Source organism: Parasteatoda tepidariorum, chromosome 1 (assembly GCF_043381705.1).
Source record: "Parasteatoda tepidariorum isolate YZ-2023 chromosome 1, CAS_Ptep_4.0, whole genome shotgun sequence".
Classification (NCBI taxonomy): Eukaryota; Metazoa; Arthropoda; class Arachnida; order Araneae; family Theridiidae; genus Parasteatoda; species Parasteatoda tepidariorum.
Genome location: NC_092204.1, coordinates 40,922,595 through 40,937,691, shown reverse-complemented (window position 1 = coordinate 40,937,691; position 15,097 = coordinate 40,922,595). Strand labels below are relative to the sequence as shown.

At 28.8% G+C, this 15,097-nt stretch overlaps 1 protein-coding gene across 2 annotated transcripts in view; it reads right to left on the bottom strand.

The window, feature by feature from the left end:
* The window catches only part of LOC110282813 (uncharacterized), a 40,050-nt gene extending 32,454 nt beyond the window's left edge, over positions 1 to 7,596 (bottom strand). Inside the window, exons 1-4 of one of the 2 annotated variants that reach the window (XM_043055902.2) lie at positions 7,446 to 7,596; positions 4,528 to 4,639; positions 2,278 to 2,387; positions 67 to 877 (exon numbers count right to left, since the gene is read on the bottom strand). In XM_043055902.2, coding sequence (XP_042911836.1) covers positions 848 to 877; positions 2,278 to 2,387; positions 4,528 to 4,639; positions 7,446 to 7,517 — 324 coding nt within the window. In that variant the 5' untranslated portion in view covers positions 7,518 to 7,596 and the 3' untranslated portion in view covers positions 67 to 847. Of the gene's footprint in view, positions 1 to 66; positions 878 to 2,277; positions 2,388 to 4,527; positions 4,640 to 7,445 lie in introns of those variants that run through there. The other variant, XM_021146905.3, reaches the window with a different exon arrangement.
* Positions 7,597 to 15,097: the final 7,501 nt, after the last annotated feature.

The following is a 15,097-nucleotide window of genomic DNA, read 5'->3' as shown; positions in this document are numbered from 1 at the left end:
GAACCCAATGTATTTTAATACGCTAAATTGAATTAGACCAAAATCGTGTCGATAGGCTTAATAATGTAGAGTTTGCAGGATTTATTAATATTTCAAGAACATTCCAACATTGAACTAGAGAATAAAACTAGAGAGCACAATCCAACATAGAACTAGAGATCCGCAGAACTAGATTAAAATTGCGTAGATTAGCTACAGATAATGTAAAGTTTGCAAGATTCATCAATATTTCAAGCATATTTCAAACTAAATGGAACCAAAATCGCGTCAATAGGCTTAATAATGTAGAGTTTACGGTATTTATAAATATTTCAAGCATAAAAAGTACAATTTTTGAGATTATGCCTATTTAACGTATAGAATTGATATGCAAACAATGCATTATTTTATGATAAATTTAAAGAAAATTAAAAGAAAGTAGATTGAAAAAATTATTTTGCATTTTATGAATGAAAAAAAGTGGAAGTTAAATCATGAAATTTATTTAGCTTCCAAACTACTACCCCATCAATTTTATCGAGCAATATCAATATTTGATCAATATCAAGCTCGATCAATATTTGATCGAGCTTGAAGAGAAACCAAGGATTAAATATTTTTTATCAACCACAGAGTAATATCAGGTTCGTGGGCCTGAGGCAGAATAAAATTGTACGTTTGATGCATTTAACTTTGTTTACTATTTGCCTACTTTCGACTTGGCAATTATCGAACTCGAGAAAATATTTTTTTAAAACAAGCTTTTAGAATGAATATACATTTTATAAATGAAACAAAAAACAAAAAAAAAACAGTGATTTTTTTATGCATTTTTATTAATGATGTTCTGGTAGTGAAGAGATAATCATTATCCTTTCTTCGTAGGGTAACAGGCTGTCTAAAAGCAAAAAGAACTAATAAGTAAAGAGAAACAAAATATCAAAAATCTTTGCATTGTAAAATACTAAATATTGTAAGAACCAAGAATAAATATTGAGTTTTACATACTAATAGCTGAGTAATTGTCCTTCAGGCAGGTTGAAGCTGTTGTCATTTTTAATTTCGTTGAAAATTTCAGAAAATGTTCTTAATGAAAGATAAAACTTTAAATTTTTTTTGTAATTTGGCGACAATTTCTATCGGAGATTTTTGGGGTGTCAAATTTATAGATTTTGATGAAAATGCATCGATTTACCCACAGTTATGGAGTGAAATGATTAAACCACAATACTGAATAATTTTTGAGTTCTTCTACATCTATAAAAACTATTAAGACATAAATACTTTCAGTGGGCATTGAAAGACAAAGGTCATTTAAAAATCTTTGAAATAAGACTTTTTCTTTCGGCTCTGATCCTCAAAATCTACTCGTGCTGACAATAAACCACAAAAGATATATATTTCGGTGCTTACATACTAGTGAGCAGTATAAAAAATAATCATCATATGTGGGGTGTGCAAGAAATAAACGTTTCACCCTAAATAACTTTTGATCTAATTTTCGGATCTTCACGTTCCAGTACTTAATGATTTATGGATTAAATCTCATATATGCTAATTAATAAGTGAGGACAATATTTTTGGTTACAAAAATCAGACACAAAAATGTACTTACTCTGAATAAACATATCGTTTTTCCGACGTATTCGGATTTAAAACTTTCAAAACATAGGGGGTAACCACAATTTTGGAAATATGGCCCCAATAGTTTGCTTGGGAGAGCACCCCAAATATAATTTTACCTTTTCTGCATTTCACTATAACTTGAGAACTTTTTGAGCGGAATAAAAACTTCGTTTGCATAATTTAAAAATTCGGTTATCCAAAGATAATTTCTGAAAAAATAATTACTAAATATTAAATATTTTATTTAATAATAGTCGAAAATATTTTGAGCTGTAAGGTATACATTTTTTTACACCATTTTAAAGGATATAATTTCCCAAGGCACAGTACAAAATTTGATCGCAATTGGTCAAATATTTTCTGTGAAATCGAATTTTAATAATATTTCTTCTTTAAAATTCGATTTTGCAGAAACGATTTGATCGATTTCGCTCAAATTTTGTATTTTGCCATTTAAAATCGCATTCTTTAAGATGACTGACAATAATTAAATAAAGTAATAAAAAACACACACTAAAATTAATTTTTGCATGGAATAATTTTTAACTTAGCAAATGTTATAATTGTGTGCAAAAAATTTTCTACTTACTTAAATTTTTCTCGAGATATGGTGAAAGACACAGAATGTTAAGGTAATAATCATAAAATATATTCCATGGAATATCCACTTACCCTGCCATTTCTATGGGTACATTTAAGATTTTGATGAGGATTACATGGAGGATAAGAGTGGTAAACTATGCCATCATTATCTTTAGCATCTCCAACTGAACACATCCTTCCTGTAATGAGTTCATGAATTAATTATGAAATTATAACTATTAGAACTGATCTTTATTTTTTACACAAATGGGCAGACATAATGGACAGAATAAGTAACGTAGAATGTTAAAGGATACCTTTTGTAAAAGTATATTTATGTGCCTAGTTTCGATAATTTATTTTATACAAATGTAGCCATAAAACGTATACTTGAAGTTTAGTCAAATAATTTAGAATCGCATAATTAAGTATGAGCTACATAAAATTGGAAATGTATGATTAAATACATATTATGTTCAGAATTTAGTGGGAGCATTAACATATCTGCCAACATTATGAAAAATTAAGAAAAGTGCGTTAAAATTAGTTATTGTGCACAAATCAGTATTCAAAATGGATTCTAAGGCTTATAATTATTAAAAATATAATCCACTAAACGGAAAAATGAGCGTAGTTTAACATTTAGTACAGAGGTTTTAAGCTGTAAATTAAATGGTATTACATTAACCATTTAATCAAAGGACTGAGTTCTAAGACTCTTGAAAATCATAATTTTAACAACATTTTGTAGAATACCACTTACGTGAAAATTCTTTGATGGACTAACTATCATGTTCCCCTGTTTTAAATTTGATGGGTAATATGCGACAAGACGTTTAGAAGATAAGCTCTCAATATTCCATCTGTATGAACTTTGAATATAAATAAGTTAGACAATAAATCATGTGAAATTTGACCTTGTTGTTGAATCCATTTTCAACTTTCCATATCAACTTTCTATGCTTTTTGAGAAAATTTCTTCTAGTGGTACCAAAGTTTAATTTTTAACGTATTAATTCTTTGCTTTATTAAAAAAAAATCATTGGCTTCAAAATTATGAAGATGAAAATAAAATTTGACAAGTTTCAAACGTTCAGAAATATGTGCCCAATTACAAGAGACGGCTAGAGACAAAAATTATTTGAAATATGAAACGTAAAGTTGGCAACGAAAAATTGAAAATAATGGTGAGGGAAAAAAAACAAACTAGAAAACTGCAGTTGCTAAAAGTAAAACAAAAAAGAAAAAAAAACTAACTAAAAAAATCAAGATGAAGTCAGCACAAGAAAAATCACTATCATTCAGGCGAATCAAGACAAAATGCATTTGCTCGTGTTATGGGCAATTGGGTATACTTTAGCCTACGTCACAGGTTGTGTTATTTCTACTAAATTTAACCCATGAACGGCATTTTCTGCGAGCCTAACTTCAAGCCACAAATAAACAAACGAAGTGTTTGATCGTTTAAATAGCTGCTCGCCAGATTTTATTGCATTATAAAGAAAAGTAATTGATATTCGATTTTGATTAATAATTGATTTAAGTGGATAGTGGCATTTATGTGGATAGTGGCATAGAATTTAGCATTGCGTCATGGTAAATGTTATTCCTACCAAGTGGAAGTAGTTGTGTTTTTTTTTATATTATACCCAATTGGAGACGTACGCTAAAAAAAGAATCAGCATATTTATATTTAATGAAACAATATTTCAAGGCATCAATATGAGCTGATGTGACTGGGTTGGAAACAATTTTACCACTGTAAAAACGAATTTATAACCAAGATTCTAACACTGTGCAGCAATAGATGATTTATCGTATTTTCGATAACGGACATATTTATCGTGTTAAGTCTAAATTTGAAAGCGCGTCTGGTTCGTTCGATGCAACCAAGGTATTTCTGGCAAGGTACATGGTAAATAACCTAGCGACTTTCAAAACTGATGGGTTCTTCAGCATACTTAAATTTTCTTTAAAAAATTAAACTTTTTTTTTATTTTATTTAATTTTTAGTGGAGGTCCACTTTGTTTTGTGCTTATAAATAAATGAAATAAAAAAATGGTTACAAAAATCAACGAAAAAAAAAATCAGCATCTACATCTTTTGGCGACTTTTCTCTTGCGTATGGCAAACAGAAAATTTATCACATTTGATGTCTCAAATTAAAATTTTAGCTATCGAAATCTAACTCATCATTTCTGAGGAGAGATTAAAAACGTGAACCTCTTTAATTGCAGAAGAAAACTGAGATGAGTAGGAAGGCGTTTATTCAAAATACCTCCAAATTTCAGGCAATTAAATAATTTTGATGTTTTCAGTCCAGTCGTGTATAACATTACCTTCTTCTGTATATGGTTTGCAATTCATTCCTGAGAACGCCTCTGCTTGAACACAAGCTTGACCTTTTCCACATTGATTGTTTTTTGGACATTTCGCATTGACCGTCATCATCTATTTATAGAAACATGTATAAATAAATATGGGAAAAAAACAATAAAATAGCACGTTTTGAGTACGAATTCGTGTATAACCATGTATAAATACGAATGTGAGTTTTTTTAATTATGTTTTATTAATTATGTTAATTATGTTTTTTAAGGAATAGTTATTGTTAAATCTGATTTTAGAGGGAAGAATTATTTGTAATTGCATTTCAGTTTTTTAACGTAAGGATTATATATAATTTGCATTTGTCCAAATATTAAAATGATTAATTCTTAAGCAAATATAACTTAGAAACAATGCTTGTAGGAAATATTTCTTAAGCACCTTAATAGTAATGTCAGATTTTTAAGATGTGATAATAAAATAATTTTATCCTTTAGTGGTTATTTTTATGCTTATTAAATGTTTGTACGGTGACAAAAAATATCCCTAATAATCCAAATTTTGTTCTAAAGATTGCATTTTCACAATTTTAATGTTTCAAACGGCTAACCTGAAATTCGTTAATCAATAAACTCTAAATATTAATAAGTTATGATATCTGACTTAAAAAATAACTATCTCTGAATAAACTTACCTTTGTTTTGACTGATTTTATTCAATGGTATAATCGAAATATGAGGGGGAAATGTGTATCAGCCAATCGGAAAATATAATATCATTAGTTAAATTAGAAGAGTGATTAAAAGTTTGAAGTCCTCTCTTCTGCATAAATTATTGTTCAAAAATAAAAAGAAAATTTTTAATTTTATAATTAGCGTATATTTTACCCTCTTCTCGAGAATATTTCAAGTGAACCGAATATTGTTGGTTTATAATGCATTCAACTATATTCGTTTATCGAGAATAGTTCACACAACAAACATTGAAATTTAATTTCTGCACATTTTACACTATTTTGGAATTTATATCAATGAATGATAAAATTTAAAATTTGAGCATATCGGTCGAATAGTTTCTTTAATAGAATTTAAAAAAAAAAGCCATATTTTCAAATTTTTATTTCTCAAAAACTATTAAACAGATTTTGTTTTGAATTTCTCATATTAAATTGCACAGTTTAAAATGAAGTAAAAATTTGCATACCTTAAGATTCTAAAATTTTTCAAAAGAATAATAAATGACTAATGATTGTATGAAAATTTATTTTACTTAAATTTAAATTAAGATAAAAAAATTATACTTGAGTGTAAAAAATTTTTTTTATCCATTATTTTCTCGAGCCATCATATTTAGAATTCCTGAGATAAAGCGAAACACTTAGAATGTGAAAATAACATTAACAGGTCCTAACTAAATTTTTAATTACTATACTTTCCGGATAAAGGCTATTTGCTCAAAGTTCAAATCGATCAAACGAAAAGTGTATTTATGCAAAGAAAGCAAGTTTTTGCATCTTATTTTGAATAATTAGCATGAATTAAATAGTTAACTTGAAATCTACTTGTATTTGATTGAGATTGATTTATAATACGTGACCAGTCGATCTTTCGAATAAAAAATTTATTAAGGATTACACCTTTTCTTGGCTCTTTGTACTTCATACATAAGAAGTTAACGCATTTTCTTGCTAGTTGCTAACCATGGATCTGTTCGACTTCTCAAATTTTCACTTAGAGTAATTTATATTTTTTATGCGCTTAATTTCTTCTTGTTACGCTTAGCTGTTATGTTTTCTACCCTGCTTAACAACTGTTAAGGAACAACTGATTTTGCAAAGTATCGTTCACAACACCCCACCAATAACCGTAAAATCAAGCGTAGAGGGTGTGATCGAGCAGGACCCGTTATCCGTATCGTGCAGCTTTGAGAAGAACTCCTCCAGACTAAAAGTCTGGGACTGTCTACTTCTATGGTAACAAGCCAGAACACATTTCTAGTTTCGGTGCAATGGCGAAATAAAGGTGTCCATTGGTTTACTTATGCTGAACTATGCAAAGATCAAGGTAAAACTATTCACCCTACACCCCTATTAAAGTGACCTTTCCTCCTAACCATGGCACCAGCCACGACGCGAGACTGATGTCTGGAGGAGTTCTCCTAAAAACAGCACTATATAAAGGACATTGTATACGACCTCTTCATTCATTTGAAAACTCATGCTGTTAGATGATTAACTAATATAGCGCCGTTGGTTGTTGAACTTATTTCTGTGAAGGTAGTATTGCAATAATGCAAAAAATCAGCAAGACATCCTTTCAGATTCTACGATCGTGGAGGAGCAGTTGAACGTCTGTAAACAGGTTAAAGTGTCTTCATTGTGGCTACAGTATCGGGATTGTCGAAAAATGTCGTCTAACGATTAAAAAAGAGCGGTGGAATGCTAAATACTCTAGAGTATGCCCTTGGAAGACGTGTTTCACAAAGAACATACCGTTTCCAAACCTTACAAGATCTGAAAACAACCTTGAAAGAGCAGTGGATCAATATCCTCCAAACACTCTTCGTTATTTTAGTGGGCAGCATGAATAACAGCTCATAAAATGTGCATTAGTGTGCAAGGTAATAACACATCATACTGAGGTATTCATTTCTGTTTCGTTCTGGCAAAAAGACCCATTTTTCATGGGTGTGTGGAAATCGTCAAATGGCATTTTTTTATTTTTAATTTTATTACTTTTAGATATGTCGATATCTAAACTATTTTGCATGATGATAAATGCGTCCCTACATATATGTATTTATTTTCATTTCGTCAATCAACGTATGTTAAACCAGCATCTCGAAAACACGTTTCAAAATCTGAGCATTTATTTTCAAATGGCACAAAATATGTAGTTATAAGAGTTAAAATTATTTGATAAGTACTCACCCGTTCTTTAACGCATAATATGAAGAGCAAGAATAATATTCCTTTCATTTTTATGAAATTTAAAGTTTTCATTGGAATATAATGCCGCAATCCCTTTTATTTATGACGATGTGCCTAGTAAACCGATTAAAATGTTACGATTCATTAAATATAATTAATGATGAAAAACGCAAAATAAATGGATTGAAGTTTAAATAGATGATTTATTGTTTTAATGAGATGTGTTTTGCTCAATTCTAAACACGTAGTAAACAGCTAAGAAAAAAATTAAGAATGACATCAATAAAATTAAAATACTACGATTCACTATATACAATTAATGATGAAAAATGCAAAGTAAATGATTGAAGTTTACATAAAAGATTTATTGTTTTAACGAGATGCTTTTTGCTTAATTACACGCAGTAACAGAGAATAAAACAATTAAGAATAACATCAATAAAATGATATGATACCAATAAAATGATAAATGACCAATTGAATGACAAAAAAAACAGTTGAAACATAAATAAAAATATCATTAGCAATGACATCTGTAGTTAAAGAAAATAAAATAAAAATCGTTAATAGTCAGGGTCTTTGAAACTTTCCAAGGAATTTAAAGTAATTATCTCCTGTTGGAAAAAATTCCAAATACAAATAATGAAAATCAGCGAAAATGATACATTACCAGTATAATTTAATTAGAAATTTTAAAACGAAAATAACCTCATACTGGGAATTTCAAAACCATTATTGCACCATGCTGGAAATTTTAAAACCATACTATACATTTTGATATTAGCGTCAAAATGTACTGAAAAGTTCAAAACTAGTACTAAATTGTACTGGAAATTTCAATACCAGTTTCCAAGCATACTGGAAATTTTGAAACCAGTTAACATCCATACTAGAAACTTTGAAGTAGTTTTAAAATAAACTAGGGAGCGTTTAAACATATCTTTGTGAGAAAACAAATAAAATAATAACAAGCATATACAATTTGTTGTTCCTATAACAGTTCGATGTTTAGCAGGTAAATGAATTAGTAGAACAATAGGCTTTCTTGTATCACCATTCCAATTACTCGAATTTATCAGGAATTTAGGATGCACTTTGTGCTGCGTAGAATAAAGCAAATAACAACGTGAAGAAAGTGTAAATAAAGGTACGGAAATGGGGATTCTCTAATTTTGGTTCAATAAGCTAAGAACCTTCCTTAGTATTAAAAAGTTTTGGACATTGCTCTTGGTGTGTAGATACTGAGGAAGTTTCTTGTCTATAGAACCGAAGCTATTCTTCTATTTTAGTAAATTTACGTTTTTTTGCGTTGGTTTTGAGTTATCATTTGAAGTTAGCATCCGGTCTTTTATTAAAGAGAAAGAATGTTATCTTTCTGATTATGAAATATAGCTGCGTACTGATAAGTTGCATTGAGCTTTTTTTCCGTTTACCTTTTGTTGTAACTGATATAAATAGTTTTGACTCCATCATTTTCAAAACTGTTGAAACATCAGTTGCATAAAGCTTTTTCAGCGATTCATAAGAGTTTTTAATTATTTCAGAAAGTTTTCTTTCACTAAAGATGTAATTATACATTGAAAAAACTGTTGTGTAGTATCCCTTCAAGTTTGAAGTTGAACAATCCAAAAGATTGCGTTAAGGAATACTTTATTTCAAATTGATTATCCATTGACGATAATGCTTATTTGCCCAGTGTTAAATACGCCACAGCACCAGTAACAACATAATAGCACAACACAATAGACCAAGCAAAGCTGAATCGTCTGCACAAGGCTCTGAGTCACGCACGAATAATGCGCCACACATTATTTCGATGGACTAAATAGATCTGGGAACACTCAAGCGCCGAATCCTGGGTCCACACGGTGGCTGTACCAATCCGGCTGCTTTCGATGGTCGAAGCTGGGGCGACAGCAGAGAGCAGTCTCCATAACAAAGATTACTGAGCCGTCTTCCGCCTGGAAGATCTTACGAACATTGCTTTCTTTATACCTTTAAACAATTAAAAATAAACTTTCTATATTGCATAAAAGTAACTTTCTTGAGTCTTGCGTGTATCTTATCTTACAGTAATTTTAAATTTTATAGTTATCTGAAAAACGAAACCTGTAGAGGATGTTTTGTACCATATAGTGTAAAAGAACATTCCTGATGTAGTGAATCACCTTCATCCAACACTCCTGAAGGTGGTGAAATACATGCTGGTGGATTATACAACTCGAGTAAACACTCTTGAAGGTGGTGTTATACATGCTGGTAGATTAGTCTTACATTGTTTGTAAACTTTCGTATGCAATAATGATTGCGCTGAAAACGATAATGATAACGTAATAATGAGGAAGATTAACACTGAAAGAGGATGATAAACTGATACTTCAGCGAAATAGAATTAAATAACGATTAAATAAATAGTACTTCATGACTAAAATGCCGTTATAACTTATGTTTACTGACTTAAGCTGGCCAATATAGCCTAAATATATTTTACGCTGATGAAAATAAAAAAATAAAAATAATATCGGATTTTTTTTATTAATTAAGTAAGCATACAATCCGATTTTCTGATTAATAATAACGTGCCGACAACAATGTATAATAGCTATGAACCATTATGATAAGATGTTATAATTGGAGACTTCAAGTCTCTGTTTTCTTTGCTTACCGATCCAATTATTGCTTCGCATTCATCAATATTTCTCCACAAAATGTCTATATTTTCTAATAAAAAATTTGGAAACTAAATTTAATTATTTCGTAAGCAAATTATCTATCTATATAAAAATGAATGTCTGTGTGTGTGCATGTGGGTTTGTCCCTTATAGACTCTTAAACCATCCCACCGAGAGCAATGAAACTTGACATACAGATAGTTTCAAGCACGAGGAAGGTCACTGTCAATATTAGAGCATTCTACGACAGATAGTTCTAACAGGATTAGTGAAAAACGAAATTGAATTTTCAGATTAGTTAAAAGTTAGGCATTGTTTTAAAATTAATGAATCAATTTTCACATATTTTTGAAGATACATTAGTGACAATTGCTAGCATATAGCTCTGTTTGATCAAAAAATAGTGTAATGCGCGAATTTAAATATTTAATTATTTAATATTCGCCATGTCAGATAAATTAAATGAACATTACGTGGTAGCACGCGAGGTCTACGCCACCAAATTTATATTTTTGTCTGATACCACGTGCTTTTATTTTATTTATATTAATTCTTTTAATCTCGTTTCTAAAAAATTACTTATTTGAAACCAGCGGTAATGGAATAGAAGCAAAATATTTATGTAATCAAAAGAAACAATTAATGGGAAAGTGGTACTTATTCTTTTAGGAGAATTTAGCCCCAATGAGGCTTAATTACGCCAATTATGCTTAATTAAGAAAGGTAATATATGCATATTGAAATAAAATAATAACCAATATACTAGTAAGCAAAAGAAATGGAGTAAAGGTTTTTATTTGCCTAGAAGAACCTAAGAAAGCATCATACTATCATTGACGACAATGATGCCTAATTAATGCTGGTAATATGCATTAATTGAAATTAAAAAGTAACTTCTGAACTAAAGAGCAAAAATAAGTAGAAAAGATACTTATTCGCGTTTTGGGTAACTGTAAAATCTGCATATTATTATTGACGCAAATGCTCAATTAATATTGATAATGTGTATTAATCGATATAAAATAAAATAAGCTATGTACTAAACTGCCAAGCTCATGGAAGAAAGATTGATTTGAAATTCGGTTAAGAAAAACGTAAAAAATTGTCATTCACAGATTATATTTAATTTATATGTATCACTGACGGTAATATGTACTACTGGTATCATGGTAATTAGCGAATTGGTTTTGATAAGAATTCAACAACGGGTTTTCCGTAGTTTCAGAAGATATTTTTTCCTAGTGGTAGCTAAGATAGTGTATGAATATTTTAAAGAATTAGAATTAAAAGAAATTTTTTCCACCTCTACTTATATACATTTCAACAGTAAATTAAAGGTCAGATAGAGAAATGGTCATGCTCCAAAATCCTTATGAAGTTCTAATATATTAATTTTTAAAAATTTGGCTTTAGTTGGCTGCCACTGACAAATATGCATAAACTCAAGTGTTGAAGGATTATGTAATAAGTAACAAATATGCTTATTTAGGTATAAAATATTATATTGATTTATTTGGTGATTTTTAAAACTGCACCAATCAGTTTTAATATCTATTCTTTGGAATTAAGTGCTTTACGGCAACTCGAAAGGGATATGTACCTGAGAAAATCACTTTCACTTAATAGTGGTAAATTTCAACAATTACAAATCGGCCGAGAGCAATAGCATCATGCCAAGAGATGTTAAATACATTTTAATTTTATTCCAATGGCATGAATTATTTTAAGCTTTTCTTACTTCAATAACATAAAGCCACCAAAGATTAGAGCATATAACATTAAATTAAAAAAATTGAGATAATTGTAGCTATATTAATGGAAAAACTTAGTGGAAGAACAAGGTAAGGGACATTTTCTGAAGAAAAAAAGAACACATGTATCGAATTATTTTATTCCCAATTTGTTAGAAGGTGAGACTTATAATTCTTTGTTTTACTTTATTTACCACTGCCTAATCTATATATCTAAAAATGAATGTCCGTGTGTGGGTATGGGTGCCCTTTATCATCATCATCAGATTTGGCACGACAGCCCTTTGTGAGCCTGGACCTTCCTAAGAAGCTTTTCCCATTCTATGGGTGTTCTTTATAGGTTCCTAAAAAACATCCAACTGAAAGCAATGAAAACTGGCATACAGATAGTTTGAAGTACGAGGAAAGTCACTGTCACCGTTAGAACATTCTACGACGAACTGTTCAAGCGGGATGAGAGAAGTACGAAATGAGTGAATTATCTGATTGGTTAAGCGTTATTCATTGCTTTAAATTTACCTATAAACAATTGTGTTTTTCATTTATTTTAAAGATAAAATTAGTGATAATTTCTAGCTTATAGCTCTATTTGATAAGGAAAGTTTATTACTCGGATTTAAATATTTAATTATTTTATGTTCACAATGTCGCGAAATTAATAAACAGCATTACGTGGTAGCACACGTGGTCTACATCACCAAATTTATACTTTTGTAGTTGCCTGATACCACGCGCTTTTTTTTAAATATTTATATTAATTCTTTTAAAACGTGTTTCTAAAAAAAATATTATTTAAAATCAACGGTAATTGAATAAAAAAATTATTTATGTATTCAAAGGAAAAATTAATATGAAATTGGTACTAATTCGCTTAGGTGAAACATAAAAGAAATCGCTATATCATTATTGACGACAATGACGCTCGATTTTGGTAATATATATGCATTGAAATAAAATAAATTAATGTATTAGAATGCAAAAGTAATGGAGTAAAGATATTTATCTAGAAGAACCATTAGAAACCACCATACTATCATTACCGATAATGATGCTTAACTAATGTTAGTAATATAATAACTGATATAAAAAAATTACGTTCTAAAAAGCAGGGTTTGTTGATTTAAATCAGCTTGATTTAAATCACGATTTAAATCATAATTGGGTATACTATAGCCTACGTCACAGGTCCTGTTATTCCTACTAAATGTAACTAGTAAACAGCATTTTCTGCGAAGATTTCTAGCAACAAGTAAATATTAAATGAAGTGTGTTGTTATAAGTCGTTACTCGGCAGGTTGGAATTGTATTTATCTAGTTCCTTTTGAAATAATGTATTTTGTCGCTTTATCTAAGTTTATGAATTTAGTAAACATATTTAAAGCTCAGAGCTTATTATTTAAACTAAAAGGTAAATGTTATTCCTAGTAAAATTTTCGAAGTGGAAGTAGTTGTGTTTTTTTCATATTATACCCAATTAAAATCAAATGACTTTCTTAAAAAAATCATTGATTTAAATCAACTGATTTTTTAAATATGTATATTGATTTAAGAAGTTAAAAAGTCAGTGTTTTAAATTATTGATACTTTTATTATTTCTTTTCCTAGTTTTAAAATTTATTTTAAATAAATTGCTGCATTAATTAATTTTGTCTAACGAAATTACTTTATTTCTTGGTATGTGTTGAATTCCAAAAAATTTGAAATTACATTTTTAAAAATGTTTTGATTCTTGAGATTGAAAGTACAGATTAAAGTAAATATTTAAGCATTTTTTTCTCATAATATGTTTACAGTATCTTTGACATTATCAAATTTTCGATAAAGAAATTTTGTGAAAACAAATTTAAATGAGTACATAGATTTTTTTAAATTTTTTTTTCAGATTAACCTATCTATTTTGATATAGGATTAAAAATGAATATTTTAATATAAAAATATATGGATTAAATTTTGATTTATTTTTTGATGAATGACTACATTTATAAACAATATCTGTTACATTTATTTTGTCATTTTAAAAATCAAGAGAAAAAAAAGTAATCACAATTTTAAATTAAAATTATGGTTTGGTAATTGAAATTTTGTTTTAATAGTCAAAAGTATTCTTTAAATTCTCGATTTCATCGAGTCTTTAAATTTCAATCATGCATTTGTTTCAAAATGATTGCTATGCATTCAAAGCTATGTATTATAATGAAAAATTGCTTTAGGTAGTTAGAGCTTCTAAAATATTCTTATAATAAAGTTTTAATATTAATTTAATTTTGGTTAAACATTTATAAAGTGTTTTTAGTCACAAATCAAAATTCTTACAGTGTATTTGAATAAAAATTAAAAAATCCGATTTAAATCTTTAAGATTTAAAGAAAATCCGATTTAAATAAAAAAAATTTGATTTTTTAAATTTCTTTTTAAAAAAATCCAAAAAATCACGCACTTTGCTAAAAGGCGAACATAATGGAGAAAATATACTTAGGGGGGAGCCGTAAAAAATCCCGATATTATTATTGACACTAATGCTTAATTAATATTAATAATATTAATTAATTGAAATAAAACAAAACAAGCTATGTGCTAAAAAGCGAACTTTAAGGGAAAAAAATGGCAATAAGAAATTTGTTAAGGAAAACCATTGAAAATCGCCATTTATGGATGACGCTTACTTATTATGCACTACTGACGTTAATATGTTCGACTGGTATGTGGTAATTGGTTCAGTTTTGATAAGAATTCGACAACGGGGTTTCCGTAATTTCAGAAATTATTTTTTTCAGTGGTAGCAAGGATAGTGTATTAACATTTTAATCGATTAGAATACAAAGAACTTAGTTTTTTTACTACTTATAAATATTTTAGTATAATTTCATATAATTAAGGGTCAGATAGAGATATGCTCACGCTCCAAAAAGCTTATCAAGTTCTAATAAGAATTCTGTTTTTTTTTTATTTAAATATTTTTTTTTTAAATTTTTATTTTTATTTTTTTATTTTTTTTAAATTTCGGCTTTAGTTGGCTGTCGCTGACAAATGTATTTTTCTCAAAACTTAAATGTTGAAGGGTTAAGTAATATGTTCCAAATATGCAAATATAGGCATGAAATATTAAATTGATATATTTGGCGATTATTTAGACAACACCAATACTTAGCAGTTTTCATACTTATACTTTGGTTATAAGCGTTTTACGGTCCTCGAAAGAGATATGTACAGTCCGCAAAAAAAAAAAAAC